Consider the following 15,088-nt stretch of genomic DNA (forward strand, 5'->3'; position numbering starts at 1 on the left):
ATGGTATTGCAAACGGCAGCTGGAGCGTTTCAATAAAATTCATTTAAACTTACGGTTTACACCGTGCTTTGTTTCTGCAGTACCTGCACTTATGAATATGCTTGTATGCGTCACTCGCTCGCTTCTTATTGTTTCGCTGCCTTCTCAATTGTGTAATGAATGTTTTCTTCAGCGCTCTTGTCCACGGCTTTATTTAATGTTAGCTAAGACCCGGCAGTTAAAAGTTTCTCGCTACAGCAATTTTAACTCCGTTACAAAGTGATCCAAAGTCTCGTTTATACCTCATGTCTTCTCATTAAACTTGTATGTCGCGAATATGGTATTGCAAACGGCAGCGAGAGCGTTTCTATAAACATAATTTAAACTTACGGTTTACACCGTGCTTTGTTTCCGCAGTAGCTGCACTTATGAATATGCTTGTATGCGTCACTCGCTCGCTTGTTATTGTTTCGCTGCCTTCTCAATTGTGTAATGAATGTTTTCTTCAGCGCTCTTTGGGGCTCTTCCTTGTTTTGTACGTACTGCGTTCACAGTCAGTTCACGTGATTACGTGGGAGGCATGATGACGCGATACGCAACTCCGCCTCCCACGGCCATTGAGCTGCACTCTATTACAGTATATGGACAAAAAAGAGGTTCCAGTTATGACCATTACGCGTAGAATTTCGAAATGAAACTTGCCTAACTTTTGTAAGTAAGCTGTAAGGAATGAGCCTGCCAAATTTCAGCCTTCCACCTACACGGGAAGTTGGAGAATTAGTGATGAGTGAGTGAGTGAGTGAGTGAGTGAGTGAGTGAGTGAGTGAGTGAGTGAGTGAGTGAGTGAGTGAGTGAGTGAGTGAGTGAGTGAGTGAGTGAGTGAGTGAGTGAGTGAGTGAGTGAGTGAGGGCTTTGCCTTTTATTAGCATAGATAAACTTGACTGACTCTTTCTCATTTACTGACTCATCAAGGAAAACATTAATTCTCATTCAGTTAAAAAGCTGAAATTTGGCAGGATTATATTCCATACCAATAAGGATCCACTAAGAAAATAAATTTTGATACATCAATATTTAGAGGTTAAATTCAACAACAGAAAACCAAAATACCAAAAATCTCCAAAAACTTTGATTTGATTGAAACTTGGTGATGTTACAGAGAAAAAAGAATAGCTGTCCCATTTTTTGGTTGAACACAAGAAGGAGGCGACAGTGTCAGTTTAAAAACCACCACAGTTTATGCAATGTGGCCAAATCCTTACAAAGCAATCTTCCTTATTTTCTACCACCCAAAAATAAAAAAACTTGAAACACTCCCAAACACTTCTTTTAAATAAGTTTGTGATCTTAAACATATATAAACAAAAGACCTATGTGAGTGTGTGTGTGTATGGATCAGTCTGCTCTACTCAACCACAGCCATGAGAGTTGGTGTGAATCCTACGGAAGATGTAGAAGCTTATACAAATGTGACTTGTGAGATGGTGCATGCATACACTTGTAAAATTTTTTCAGCGCTTCCATGCACCTCACTTTTCATTCAACCCAAGCAGACAAACTCAGCTTTGTGGTACATGCATGTTATATTTCCACACAACAAGCCACAATTCATTTGCCTGAGACAGGTTCTAGCCTGTCCTGCTCAATTTGTGCCACAGTTGCACTCAACTACACATCCATCTTGGACAAAATACAACCTGTCCCAGCACACTTAGCTGACACCTCTGCAAGTTCACTAACATAGAAAAACCTCTAGTGAGTCTTCCAGTTGTTTTTTGTCCCGAAGACCACACGCAGCTAGTATTTGACATAATCTACAAAGTGAGATTCGGGCAGCTGGATGGTAGCAGAGCGTGCTTCATTTTACTCTGTATAGTAAACATGGCAATAAATCTGAAATGAACTGATCACTCTGCATTTTTTAAATCAATGCATAGCCTTGCATTTTCAGAACGCTAGCACTATTGTTCGACTGCAAATCGTCATTAAGTTAACAATGCCAATTAACAATCACAATTAACACTTTTTTTTTTTTAAGTACAAAAAACATAGAAGAAATAAAAAAACGCACAAACATACAAATTAACCCAATACTGCCAAGCCACGATAGAACTGAATGAAGTGCCATTTCTTTTTGTAGCTGATGGAGATGCTGTTTTTCATGATGTGACTCAAAGGAAACATGAGAGTGCTTTTGAGTGAATAAAACAAATAACTTTTGTTTCTTTCTTGATAAAAATTCATTCAAAACCACTTATTTTTTTATTATTTCTTTTCCGTACAATGCTTCATTGCATGGACCACATAAATGTGCAGCCTATAAACATCATTACTATTGGTAATAAGTTAAAGTAAAACACGTTTCAGTGTAAGCCATAATAATATTAAAAAAAAAAAAAAAAAAAAAAAAAAAAAACAATAATACCATAGTACTACATTCTCCTTCCCTATGAAAATAAGACTGGTGATAAACTCCAAAACAAATTATTGAATAATCACAAAAAACACACATCTAAAGCTGAATTTACTTCAGTTCTAGCTATCATTGAATGATGCCTATATAGTGCTCACTGTAAGGTTAGGATTTGTCGATTGCTCTTTTTATTTCACTTTCCATTGTTTTCCATTTCATAAGTACTGTATATTTGGGGTTCACTTCAGTTCTTAGTGGTTGCAATTTTTAGTTCCCCACTTTCTCTGAGATAAACTGTTGTTTCCATATACTAGTCCTGTTTCAATTTGTATATTGCTTTTGATCTAAACCTCTAAAACTTTGTAATGGTAGAAGTTTATAGAACAAAGCTTCACATTCGAATCTCATTGAAGCTAACATTTTTTACATGATGTGCCACAGGGTCAAATTACATTTATACCAAGATCTTACAATGTTCAATGAATTACCTGCTTGAATTTAAAAGAATAGTTTCCTATAAAATTGTGTTTTCCAATGACCATCAACAAAAGCCAAGGTCACTCACTAAGAAAAGCAAGATCTGACCTACGGCAAGAATTTTTTTACTCACAGGAAATTTGTATATAGTATGTTCAAGTGTAAGGCGCTTCATTGAACTAATAATATTTGCCACTGGTACTCAGTTACTTACATAGTACTATTTTTGATATATCCGATTAACTGATGGCACTATAGCTGTCTTGCAAAATCCTGGCTTCAAAAGTAGCCTGTATACTAATATAAAATATTATGCAGAATTAAAGCTAACGAAGACAAGTTGCATAATAACATGCATGGCCCCAAAAGGCAACACACAAAACAAAATAAAACAAAAATGTCAATGTATATTTTTTCTTTTAATTATGCAAAAAATAAAAAAGCAGTACAGTAATCCCTCCTCCATCGCGGGGGTTGCGTTCCAGAGCCACCCGCGAAATAAGAAAATCCGCGAAGTAGAAACCATATGTTTATATGGTTATTTTTATATTGTCATGCTTGGGTCACAGATTTGCGCAGAAACACAGGAGGTTGTAGAGAGACAGGAACGTTATTCAAACACTGCAAACAAACATTTGTCTCTTTTTCAAAAGTTTAAACTGTGCTCCATGACAAGACAGATGACAGTTCCGTCTCACAATTAAAAGAATGCAAACATATTTTCCTCTTCAAAGGAGTGCCCGTCAGGAGCAGAGTCTGTCAGAAAGACAGAGAGTAAAGCAAACAAATCAATAGGGCTGTTTGCTTTTAAGTATGTGAAGCACCGAGGCACAAAGCTGTTGAAGGCGGCAGCTCACACCCCCTCCGTCAGGAGCAGAGAAATAGAGAGAGAGAGAGCCAGAGTAAAACAAAGTCAAAAATCAATACGTGCCCTTTGAGCTTTTAAGTATGTGAAGCACCGTGCAGCATGTCCTTCAGGAAGCAGCTGCACACAGAAGGTAGAAACGTCCCTATCGTCTAGGTGTGCGAACAGCCCCCCTGCTCACACCCCCCTACGTCAGCGCAAGAGAGAGAGAGAGAGAGAAAGTAAGTTGGGTAGCTTCTCAGCCATCTGCCAATAGCGTCCCTTGTATGAAATCAACTGGGCAAACCAACTGAGGAAGCATGTACCAGAAATTAAAAGACCCATTGTCCGCAGAAACCCGCGAAGCAGCGAAAAATCCGCGATATATATTTAAATATGCTTACATATAAAATCCGCGATGGAGTGAAGCCGTGAAAGGCGAAGCGCGATATAGCGAGGGATCACTGTACATACATTTAAAAAATAGTGCATTATATCAACATTGAAAAATAAGTCCAAGAAATAAGTAAATTCCAGACAATGTGTCATGTGTTGAATGTTATTAAAATAATCAGATATCTATGTGTTAGAAAAGCTGTCACACTCTCTCTCTCTCTAGTACAATATACCTATCTTAGTAAAGACTTTGTAAACAATAAAAAGTATTTATAGTTCATCAAGCAAGGCAAGTAACTTTAACTAATCTGATTGAATAAGGGCATCTGAGAAAAAACTGGCAAAATAAAGCGATGAAGAAACTATAGGTGAAAAACAGTAAAATAGAACTATACAATATGTTAGCCAACACAGTTTCCTAAAGTAAAGAGGACAACCAGCTAATTACGCTTGCAACTGTGATGAGTTCAATAATGGACTGGTAGGTGTGTATTATTTGATATATTTAGAACTACATTTAATAAACTTGATTCTGGTATAGAAAGTGCTGTTAATAAAGGTTACTTCCAACACAATAATAAATGTTGTACCTTAAAAGTGATGCAAGTAATTATCAAGGAATCCTTTTTGGACAAATATTTTGGAAATCAATCATGGTGGGTAGGTCACCAGCTTTGTTCATGATTTGCATTTAGCCTGCTTCGTCAGTGATTTTTTTTTGCAGATTATTAAAATAATTTTGATTTAGCCTGTTCATTAAAAATATAATTATTAAAACATTACTGAAGTATTTGTCTGATTAGCAAGAATCATGTTGTTCCTTTTCACTTTTCTGCATTGAATAGAAACACACTCTGGTACACATTGTAAAATGTACTGTCCTATTTTTGGAGCATACTAAAATCTCAGTAAAGCAACATAAGACAGACCTTGAAATAAAGTTAGGGAAAACAAGTAAAGGCATCCCAGCCATCATTAAATGGTACTTCTCTGTATGCCTTTAACCAAGAACAAGACTATACATTAATACAAATTCTATCTTGTGTGTTAAACACTTTATTAATAAATTAATAATTTTTTTGATTTGTGTTTTCCAGTATGACAGAACATGTGAGTACGTAATTACCCTCTACCATCACAGTAATTCCTGTGTTTTCTGCTTAGAGTACACAATAGGCTTTAATGCAAGCTGAGCTAAGCTTTGTGAATAATCTGCCCTCCATCTCAGGAAAGCAGCTTTCTTTGTCAATGCCGGCATTCTAATGGTGCCAAGCCTCTTTTATTGATGCCAGCAAATTCTGTCAGTGAACAGAATTTGCATTATATTAAAACTAAGTGATTAGCCTTACCACCATACACCAGCTGGGCCATAGTAATCTTTGAGAAGGGGTAGACATGACATCACAAATGGGATGCCCCAGGCTATGAAATGGTAGAATCTACAAAAAAGAAAGAAAAATGTTAAATTAGTTTAGTGAACTTCTAAGTGTTTTCATTTGTATTGCCTAAAAATGTAATAAGCTTAATTTCAATCCCAATTGAATTTTCTAAGTTTAAATTGTTCTACGGAATTTTATGTTCAATATTCTAGAAGCATATACACATCCACACACGCTTCACTTATACAAAATATTTCTACATTCATAATAGCCAAGTAACTTCTATAAGTGACCATCACCTGTTGCTGGACACATCTTTTAAAACACAGAGGTTATATTTTCTGTTGTATTAGTAGCCCCAAAATTCTTTATAAATCCTTTGAAAACATCAGTCTAACAAGACTGTAATTTTGCAGTTGGAAATGTGACAACACGCAATGAAAAAGGGAAACTGCAGATTTGTCATGCCAAAAAGGGATGTTTTAACCTAGATAGGTGACAAAAAGTCACTGATAGTTGCTGATATTTTACATATTTTCTTTCCAGGAAGTAACTTCTCTTGACTGTATTAAATTTGACAGAAGACATTAGGCTAAATTCAGAGCAATACGGAGTATAATGAGCTCAGTTGTGTCTCATTTATAGGAAAAAACAGGACCATTACAGGCAATGTGTTTAGTTAAGAAGGAAACTGAGGCATACCACATATCACAATTGAAGAGTAAATTTTATTTTAGGATAACAACAGATGACATAGAAGACATCAGCATAACATTAAACAGGTCCAGCAAATTACTAAGTCCATTTGTTCATCTTTTCTCATATTTGGCGAATTTCCAAAAATGTCTAAAAAGCCACCTTTTCAAAACTGAGATCAGTACACCACATTCTAAAAATGTGCTTTTCACTTTATTCAACTTTGACAGTTCACAGTTTCAACCAGAGCGGTAAAAAAGCCTGTACTTTTACTCTAGCCAAACTCACAGCATTCCAATAATTTTACAAATATAATGCTTAACTTTTACATGCCAAGTAAATTCTGCAGTCTGATATAGACATTACACAGGGAGAAAACAACTCAAGGTTGAAGAATTGTTATGCAAAAAAGGGTTTACAGAAAGCACTTACAAGATTTTGGTTACTGAATTAAACAAACTTTTTTTTCCTATTTATTGTCTATACCAACTATTCAAGGACACCAGCCTATTGTAACTGCATGAAGGGACCAACCCTGAACAGGATTCCAGTCCATCATTATAGGGCATACTTGCATACAATTTCATACTCGCTCATACTGGGTCAAAACATAGTTGCAGTGAACCTAAAAATTATTTGAACCAACTGGAGTACCAGGAGTGACTAGACCCAGGTTTCAAATCCAGCAAACTGGACCTGTGGGGCAAAGAAAAACTAACTACTCTGCAACGATATAAATTCACAGTAAATACAGCATGTTAGGAACAACAGCTAGAAATAAAGGACAAATAAACTACAATTGTTAGTACAGTGGTGCTTGAAATTTAGTGAACCCTTCGTAATTCTGTATATTCCTGCATAAATATGACTTAAAACATCATCATTATCATCTCCTAAAAGAAGATATAGAGAATCCAAGTAAACCAAATGATGCAAAAATACCATACATGGCCATTTACTTATTCATGAAAATCTCCCAGTATTACATATCTGTGAGTGGCAAAAGTATGTGAACCTAGCAGGTAATCTGAAGTCGAGTTTAGAGTTAGGTGTTCTCAATCATTGTCATGGTTATCAATCAGTGTGATGGCAGTCAGGTGTGAATGGGCAGCCTGATTATATTAAAAGAACATGGTTCTATCAAGGGCTTCATCTTCAAACATGTTTGTGCAGTATCAGTGTATCATGCCACAGACAAAGGACATTTCAGATGACTTTAAAAAAAGAATTATTCATGCTCATCGCACTGGGAAAGGCAATAAAACTATCTCTAAAGAGTCTGGACTACATCAATCCACATTCAGACAGTCTGCGTACAAGTGGAGGAAGTTTAAGACTATTGTTAATCTCCCCAGGAGTGGTTGACCAACAAAGATCATTCAACGTGTGAGATTATCCATGAGGGTAACTTCTTAGCAAATAAGTTTCTCTCACATTGGTTAATATTAATGTTCATGAGTCCAGCCTCAGGAGAACACTGAACAACAGTGGTGTGTATGGTAGGGTTGCAAGGAGAAAGTAATTGCTTTCCAAAAAACCATTATCTCCCATCTAGAGTTTGCTGAAGAGCATGTGGACAAGCCTGAAAGCAATTGGAGTAATGTTTTATGGACAGATGAACGTTTTTGTTCAAATGAGAAGTGTTATCTTTGGAGAAAGAAAAATACTGCATTCCAGCATAAGAACCTTATCCCATCTGTGAAACATGGTGGCAGCAGTATCATGCTTTGGGCTTGTTTTGCTGCATCTTGACCAGGACTGCTTGCCATTGTATATGGAAAAATGAATTCTGAATTATAACAGTGAATTCTAAAGGAAAATGTCAGGCTATCTGTCTGTGGACTACATCTCAAGAGAAACTGGGCCATGCAGCAAGACAACGGCTCAAGGACACAAGATGTCCTACTAAAGAGTGGTTGAAGAGGAATAAAATCCAGGTTTTGGAATGGCCAAGTCAAAGTCCTAACCTTAACCCAACAGAAACGTTGTGGAAGGACCTGGGGCCTCATGTATAAACGGTGCGTACGCACAGAAATGTTGCGTACGAACCTTTCCACGCTCAAATCGCGATGTATAAAACCTAAACTTGGCGTAAAGCCACGCACATTTCCACGGTAACTCATTCCTTGGCGTACGCAATTTATCCGCCCGGTTTTGCAGACTGGCGGCACCCAGTGTCAAAGCAGTGCTACTGTTCCTGTGTGATCACTCTTTCTTTCTTAAATCCACATTCCTGGCGCGGCTTTATAAATACACTGAAATTAACTGCATATTGTTTATTAGTGTAATGCATCTGATTGTAATTAACCTGTAGCAATATAATGGTCCAGGGAATAGCCATAGTATTCCAAATACCATAACTGCTTTAGCGTTGTAACTCTCACTGCATGTTCTTTCAGCTGATCCCGTTAAGGGTTGCCACAGCAGATCATCTTTTCCCACATTACTCTCACTGCACCACTCGGAGTATTTATATCACTGTATCTGAGTGGGAAATCACAGCAGCAGCTGATTGGAAAGAGAATTATCGGTACACAGCATGAAGCAGATGCTGCCTGAGCCACAGCAAACGCTTTAGTCCCTGTACGGACTTCGCGGTTTAGAAACAGTTTCATCCCAAGAACTCTAAACGCACTAAATCAGTCCATCAAGTGCTCCTTGTAGAAATATTTGGACTTATAAGTACAATTACCCCACTGTAAACTTGCACTACAGTTATAATATTGCACAACCTGCGCCACTTTATAAAGCGCGTATTTACATGTGATGACGGTATTCATTTCTAAGACGAAATGCAGCAAAACATGTTGATTATATTATACAGATAAAACTTTAACTTCATTTAAATAATCTGTATTGTTTATAATTAAACATGTGAGGACACGATGCCGCAGCGCTAGCTAGTTCAGTAATTGTTCCTACCTTGCGCTGTATTATTGCTGATGCTGACGCGACACTGGAAAGATAGACGGATATAATAATTAAACACGTACTACTAAGATATTTCAATGTTCCTTAAAAGTTTTGAAGAATCGAAGTTCTAAGCTTACAGATGGCTTCACGTCTATTACATAGCTTATTGTGTGGCGATTGAGTTTTTGGAGAAAGAAAAGTAAGGACAGGAATTGGAGGTTAGTACGTTTGAAAGAAACAGTACTGCTGTGATAAATTATTTAACTGAAGGTTGCGCATGGCGCAGCAAGCCTCTTGCGTGAGACATGAACAAGCACTGCGCCACCGTGTTCCCATGTTTAATAACATGCTTTCATTCCTATCATCATGAAAAAGATATCACGTATACATCTCAGTATTTTAATTATTCAGAGAGCTGTAATATCAAGAATGTAATGGAGTATGTGTCCCGTCGGAGAAAGAGAAAGCCCGTTTAAAAAGCAGGTAGTGATTCATACACACAGAGCACATAGAAGATCAAATACAGAACAAAGCATTTAACATGCCACTTTAGTTACAATAGGATTTGAGAAACTAGTAAATTAAACGATTTTAAGATGAAGTTTATGATGTTCTACTTTAATGGCAAAATAAACTACGTGATTAAAGTGGAAATTTCGAGATTAAAGTTGACATTTCGTGCTTTTTTCCCCACTGTGTGCCTTTTTTTTGTCTGTACCCTAATAAGCTTTCATATGACACTCAGACGGTGGGCTACGACTCGCTTTTTCACGGCGACTTTGATATGTGATTTCTTTTTTATTTCGGGCACTGTGCGACTTTGTGAAGTTGAGCCTTCGAGTTTCTCCGACACTCTGTCACTCGATCAGCTTCCTTTTGTTGATTATACCACTGTTTAAACCAACAAATAGTACGTTTTTCATTTGCCTCCACTTGGTATTCGCTGAAATTCTTATATTTTCTCCCGTGCTTTTCCCATTGTCTTTTCACAGAAGGCTATTTATATTGATTTGCATATTCAAAGAGGCGTAATTCTGGGAGGAGTTGGGGCGGGACAGAAGGCGCGTGCACGTGCGTTACTTTTCACGCAAGTCGGGATTTATGTAGTGGAAGAACGTGAAAGTATACGTGCGCACAGATTCCTGCATCTGGATTTTTCTGTGCGTACGCACAATCCCGCTTTTGTGCTTACGCCATGTTATAGTGTGAGTTCTACGCACGGCGTTATACATGAGGCCCCTGGTGTGCAGTTCATTTGAGAAAACCCAGCGACATTACTGAGTTGAGGTCATTCTGTATGGAGGAATGGGCTAAAATTCCTCCAAGCCAATGTGCAGGACTGATCAAAACCTACTGGAAATGTCTAATTGCAGTTTTTGTTGCAAAATGGGTCACACCAAATACTAAAAGCAAAGGTTCACATAAGTATATGGCTTCCATAGCTTAACTAAACCAAACAGAGCAAAAAAGGTTCACTACAAGGATTAGAGAAATGCAGCATAGCCAAATGTATAGACTATAAGGAAACACTGCATACTCTCTTGAAGAGTTTTACAAAATTTGGCATAATTATGTGTTAAATATTTAATTAAATAATCTTTGTTTTAAACATATTCCAATCACAAAACATAGTCTAGATTACCCTGTGTGTGTATGTAAATATATACACTATATAATCACCCATAAGCCTTTATAAGCCATAAAACGCATGTAGAAAACATAAGAAAAACTCTAATATTTCCTTAAGTATCTGAACAAAGAAAACTGATTTACGATTCCATTGTCAGGACAGAGCCAATATGACTTTACCTCAGTGGTAGTCAACCTGGTCCCTACCGCCCACTAGTGGGCGTTCCAGCTTTCATGGTAGGCAGTAGCGGAGCAACCAAACGGCGCTGCGATTACATACTATTGTCACCCAAAAACTAGCAGTTCGTCGTTTTATTACCCTGTAGACAAAGAACTCCATGGTTCGACGCTTCTTTCTATGACAGAAACTGCCAGACAATGGAGACATCAATTAACTCATATTTTCGTCTCGATTCCCAGATTTTAGGGTAATAGGGTGACATTCTAGGAACCCCCCCTTGGACTGCCAAAACTAGCCGATGTCTCGCTACTTTGCCCCGATCACAAAGAAGTGATGCCATTGGCCAACACCCGCTACATAAAATTTTATAAAACGCACAACCACGGATACTCACTAACTTAGTCTCGTCTCGACAAACTCTCGCTCAACCACGACACTTGTAACGTCCGGCAATCCTCAACTTAGAGGTACCCAGCATTTGTTACTTTGTCAACACATTCATCATTTCAACGTACGAAAAGCTACGATTACTACATCCCGATCCTGACTTCCAACGGCTGTTGTTGGATCCACATATCTTTCAACATTACGGTCTGACGAAAACCTCGCGGGATCGTGATAGCCAGCGCCTTGACTGACCATCCACGTCCAACGTATGCTGTGCTGTCCAGCGACCGGAACGCCTGATCCTGCCTGACCAACGCCAGGAGACGAGAAGGACGTCTCACATACTGGATCGGCAAAGCGCGCAGCCTTCCAAAAGTCGCGACCATGCAACAGACTTCAAGCACATAAGTTTTGTTCACGTTACGTAAGTGAAGCTAAATCGTTACGTAATCGAAACTAAAGTCAGTACGTAGTTAGATTTCTGAGAGCAAGTACGTGCTTACAGCTGCAAACAAAATATTGTGAAATATCATGAGCCCATGTCTCAAAAAAAGAAATACGCACGCGGCTATTCGCCAGAGTATCTGAAGATGGGTTTCATAGAAACTGTTGCAAATAAACAACATCCAATGTGTTTATTGTGCCATAAAACATTATCCAATGAGGCAATGAAGCCAAGTCGATTGCGAGAACATCTTTCTACAAAGCATCCAAATGACAAGAACAAGCCCATTGAATATTTTCAGGAAATATATAAAAAATTTCAAAATCGTTCAACTATCATTGCATTATTTAAGAAACAACTTACAACGAACGAAAATGGATTAATTGCCACTTATCGCATTTCACACTTAATTGCAAAAAGTGGTAAAAGCTATAATATTGGAGAAACTGTAATAATACCCTCTATAAAAGAATTTATCTCAACAGTAATGCATCAGGATATACCTCAAATTTTAAAAATGTTGCCCCTAAGCGATAGCACAGTAAAGCGACGAATTGATGAAATGGCAGTTAATGTTGAAAACAAACTTATAAGTATTCTCCAAAACTCTTCATTTTCCATGCAATTGGACGAATCTACCATTGCAGATAATGATGCTTTATTGATGGCATATGTACGCTAATTTGATGAAAACAATATATTACGAGAAGAAATGCTATTCGCAATAAATCTCATCACAGATACAAAAGGATTATCTATATTTAATACTATGAGAACATACTTTACAAAAAATAATATTCCTTTGAATAATATTGTAGAATGCGCTACTGATGGAGCACCATCAATGGTAGGTCGCTATCGTGGATTTGTTGCTTATTTGAAGCAGGAAGTGCCAAATGTTTTATGTATTCATTGTGTGGTGCACAGACAACATCTTGTAGGAAAACATCTAAGTACAAGTCTCCATTCATCATTAACTATAATAATTCGAGCCATAAACAAGATCAAATCCAATTCAAAGAATGATAGAATGTTTCGGCAGCTTTGCCAGGACAAAAATGAAGATTTTATTAAGTTACTTTTGCACACAGAAGTTCGGTGGCTGTCAAAGGGTACATCTTTGACTAGATTTGTAGCATTATATGATAGTGTCATACAATTTTTTGAAAGTAATAATGAGACCAATCTGTGTCAACAGTTAAAAACAGTAAAGAATGATGCCTTTTACTTGGCAGATATTTTCAAGAGATTTAACGATGTCAATTTGCAGCTTCAAGGAGCTAATAAAACTCTTATAGGTTGCCAAAGTATTGTGCTATTATTTATTGACAAACTTGAACTACTTCGTCATAATCTATTGAAGAGAGAATTTCATCAGTTTCCTCAATTATCATCTATAAAAGATGATGTAACTCCAAAGGATATTGACAGATTCAGTAGCCAGCTCAACTAACTTAAATTGGACATGGAAAAACGATTTGAAGATATTTTGAAATTGAAGGTATATGACTGGATGAAAAATCCTTTTACCACAAATATTGAAGAGGCTGATACAACTTGCCAAGAAGAACTGTTAGAAATTAGATATGATGAAGAAAGTAAACATAAATTCGACAGTGGTGGATATGAAAACCTATGGCAAAATAAAAAAATGCCGGTCTTATATCCAAATATGTGGAAAATGGTATTCAGTTTATTGATACCTTTCCCTACCTCATATCTTGTGGAATCAGGATTTAGTGCTGTTAATCATATTAGGACCAAAGAAAGAAACCGTCTGAATATTTCCGAAAGGGGAGACCTTCATTTGTTCCTCACAAAAATTGAACCAGATTTTCAATATTTAGTTTCCCAGCATCAGCGTCAGGGATCCCACTAATAATTCAATTAATTAATGTAATTTCTATGTATGCAAAGTATAAATAAAAAGATAGATTTAACTATAGTAAGTTTTTTATAAAGATTTATTCTGCCAAACTTAGCGAAAATCCAACATAAAGTACTTGGTAAGTAATTATTATTATATGCTTTAACTTGCTGTAACTCTGCTTTATAAATTTTATAAAGTAAAGTTACTTCCCTACTTTATAAATCACCATTACTGTGGAACCGGTGGGCAGTTAGAAAATTTGATTACTAACAGAGATACAAAAGTGGGCGGTAGGTATAAAAAGGTTGACTACCCCTGCTTTACCTGGATTTAATGTTCATTGCTAGGATGGAGCCTCCATCTCAAACGTCCCACCTAGCTTTGTGAATGTCCGTAAAGACATTCTCCCTGGCCTCAAAGCACTTCTCACACACCTGGCCCTTCATTTCTACCATAGAAGAACGTGCTGCCTTTCTAGCCTTCTGGTGCTTCTAAGTCAAACTTATAGACCTATAGCTTTTGGGTTGCCTCAACAACAAACTTTTGGTCACAGCTGCTTTCAATACTGAGGTCTTTAATAGGGTCTACTGAGACACCATCTCCTTGGCCTCTACTAAGGTGCAGAAAAAGCTCTACCAATGGTAATAGATGAACTCACACAGAACTGAGGCACCCAAGAGTCCTTCCCAGGTCACCATCTTGATAACTCTCCTGAAGTAAGAGGAGATGATATGACTTAAAGTCAATCAATTATGTCTGACCCATAATACTCTGGTTTCTAGGTACTGTCATGCACGCGTGCTTAGGGAGCCGCGTAACAACCCAAAATGTAACGTGAAACCGCATGCCAGAAGGGAATGGCGGGGTACTAACCTTTCTCTCTTTATCTCTGCAGAAAGAAAGGCGCACCGCCGCCATGAATCAGCCAAGAATACACGAAACAAATCAACACTTCCGCCTTCCCTCTGTCGTTCCCCGATGACGTCAACAATCCCAGCATCCATCACGGTTCCTTCCCAGCAGTCCATTCACCTATTTCCGGTCCCTCATGATAAATGTTCGCCACTCCGCCATCTTGGCGGCTGTGTTATGAATGCCAATATTGAACGAAATACTTTTGTTTGTAAAAAAAATATTCATTTGTTACAGTATACGGGGCTGGAAAACCCCAAACCTTTATACTCTCTGAGTCATTCTTTTACAGTGGCATAGTCGGCAGGATTAAAGAGTCCGAAAAATGTCAGAAGGACAGGACCTGAACGCCGTTTTGACAGGGATGGCATCCCAGATACAATCCCTACAATTAGAACAAGCCGCGATGCAGCGAGAATTGGAAGAAACCGAGGCTAGGCTGACCACCGCTGAATCGGTAAGATCAGAGCCCGCTCGACCTCCGCCTCCTCCAATTGTCCCGCTGTCGGACGCAGATGACATAGAGTCATATTTGGGCATCTTTGAGAGGACAGCCTCTCAGAATCA

The 15,088-nt window shown here is 37.9% G+C and overlaps 1 protein-coding gene across 2 annotated transcripts in view; it reads right to left on the reverse strand.

The window, feature by feature from the left end:
• The window catches only part of si:dkey-100n23.5 (uncharacterized), a 667,944-nt gene that overhangs the window by 460,967 nt on the left and 191,889 nt on the right, over positions 1–15,088 (reverse strand). For both annotated transcript variants that reach the window (XM_051926134.1, XM_051926133.1), the window contains one exon: positions 5,459–5,548. In XM_051926134.1, the coding sequence (XP_051782094.1) occupies positions 5,459–5,548 (90 nt within the window). The remainder of the gene's footprint in view (positions 1–5,458; positions 5,549–15,088) is intronic.

This window comes from Erpetoichthys calabaricus, chromosome 4, assembly GCF_900747795.2.
Source record: "Erpetoichthys calabaricus chromosome 4, fErpCal1.3, whole genome shotgun sequence".
Classification (NCBI taxonomy): domain Eukaryota; kingdom Metazoa; phylum Chordata; class Cladistia; order Polypteriformes; family Polypteridae; genus Erpetoichthys; species Erpetoichthys calabaricus.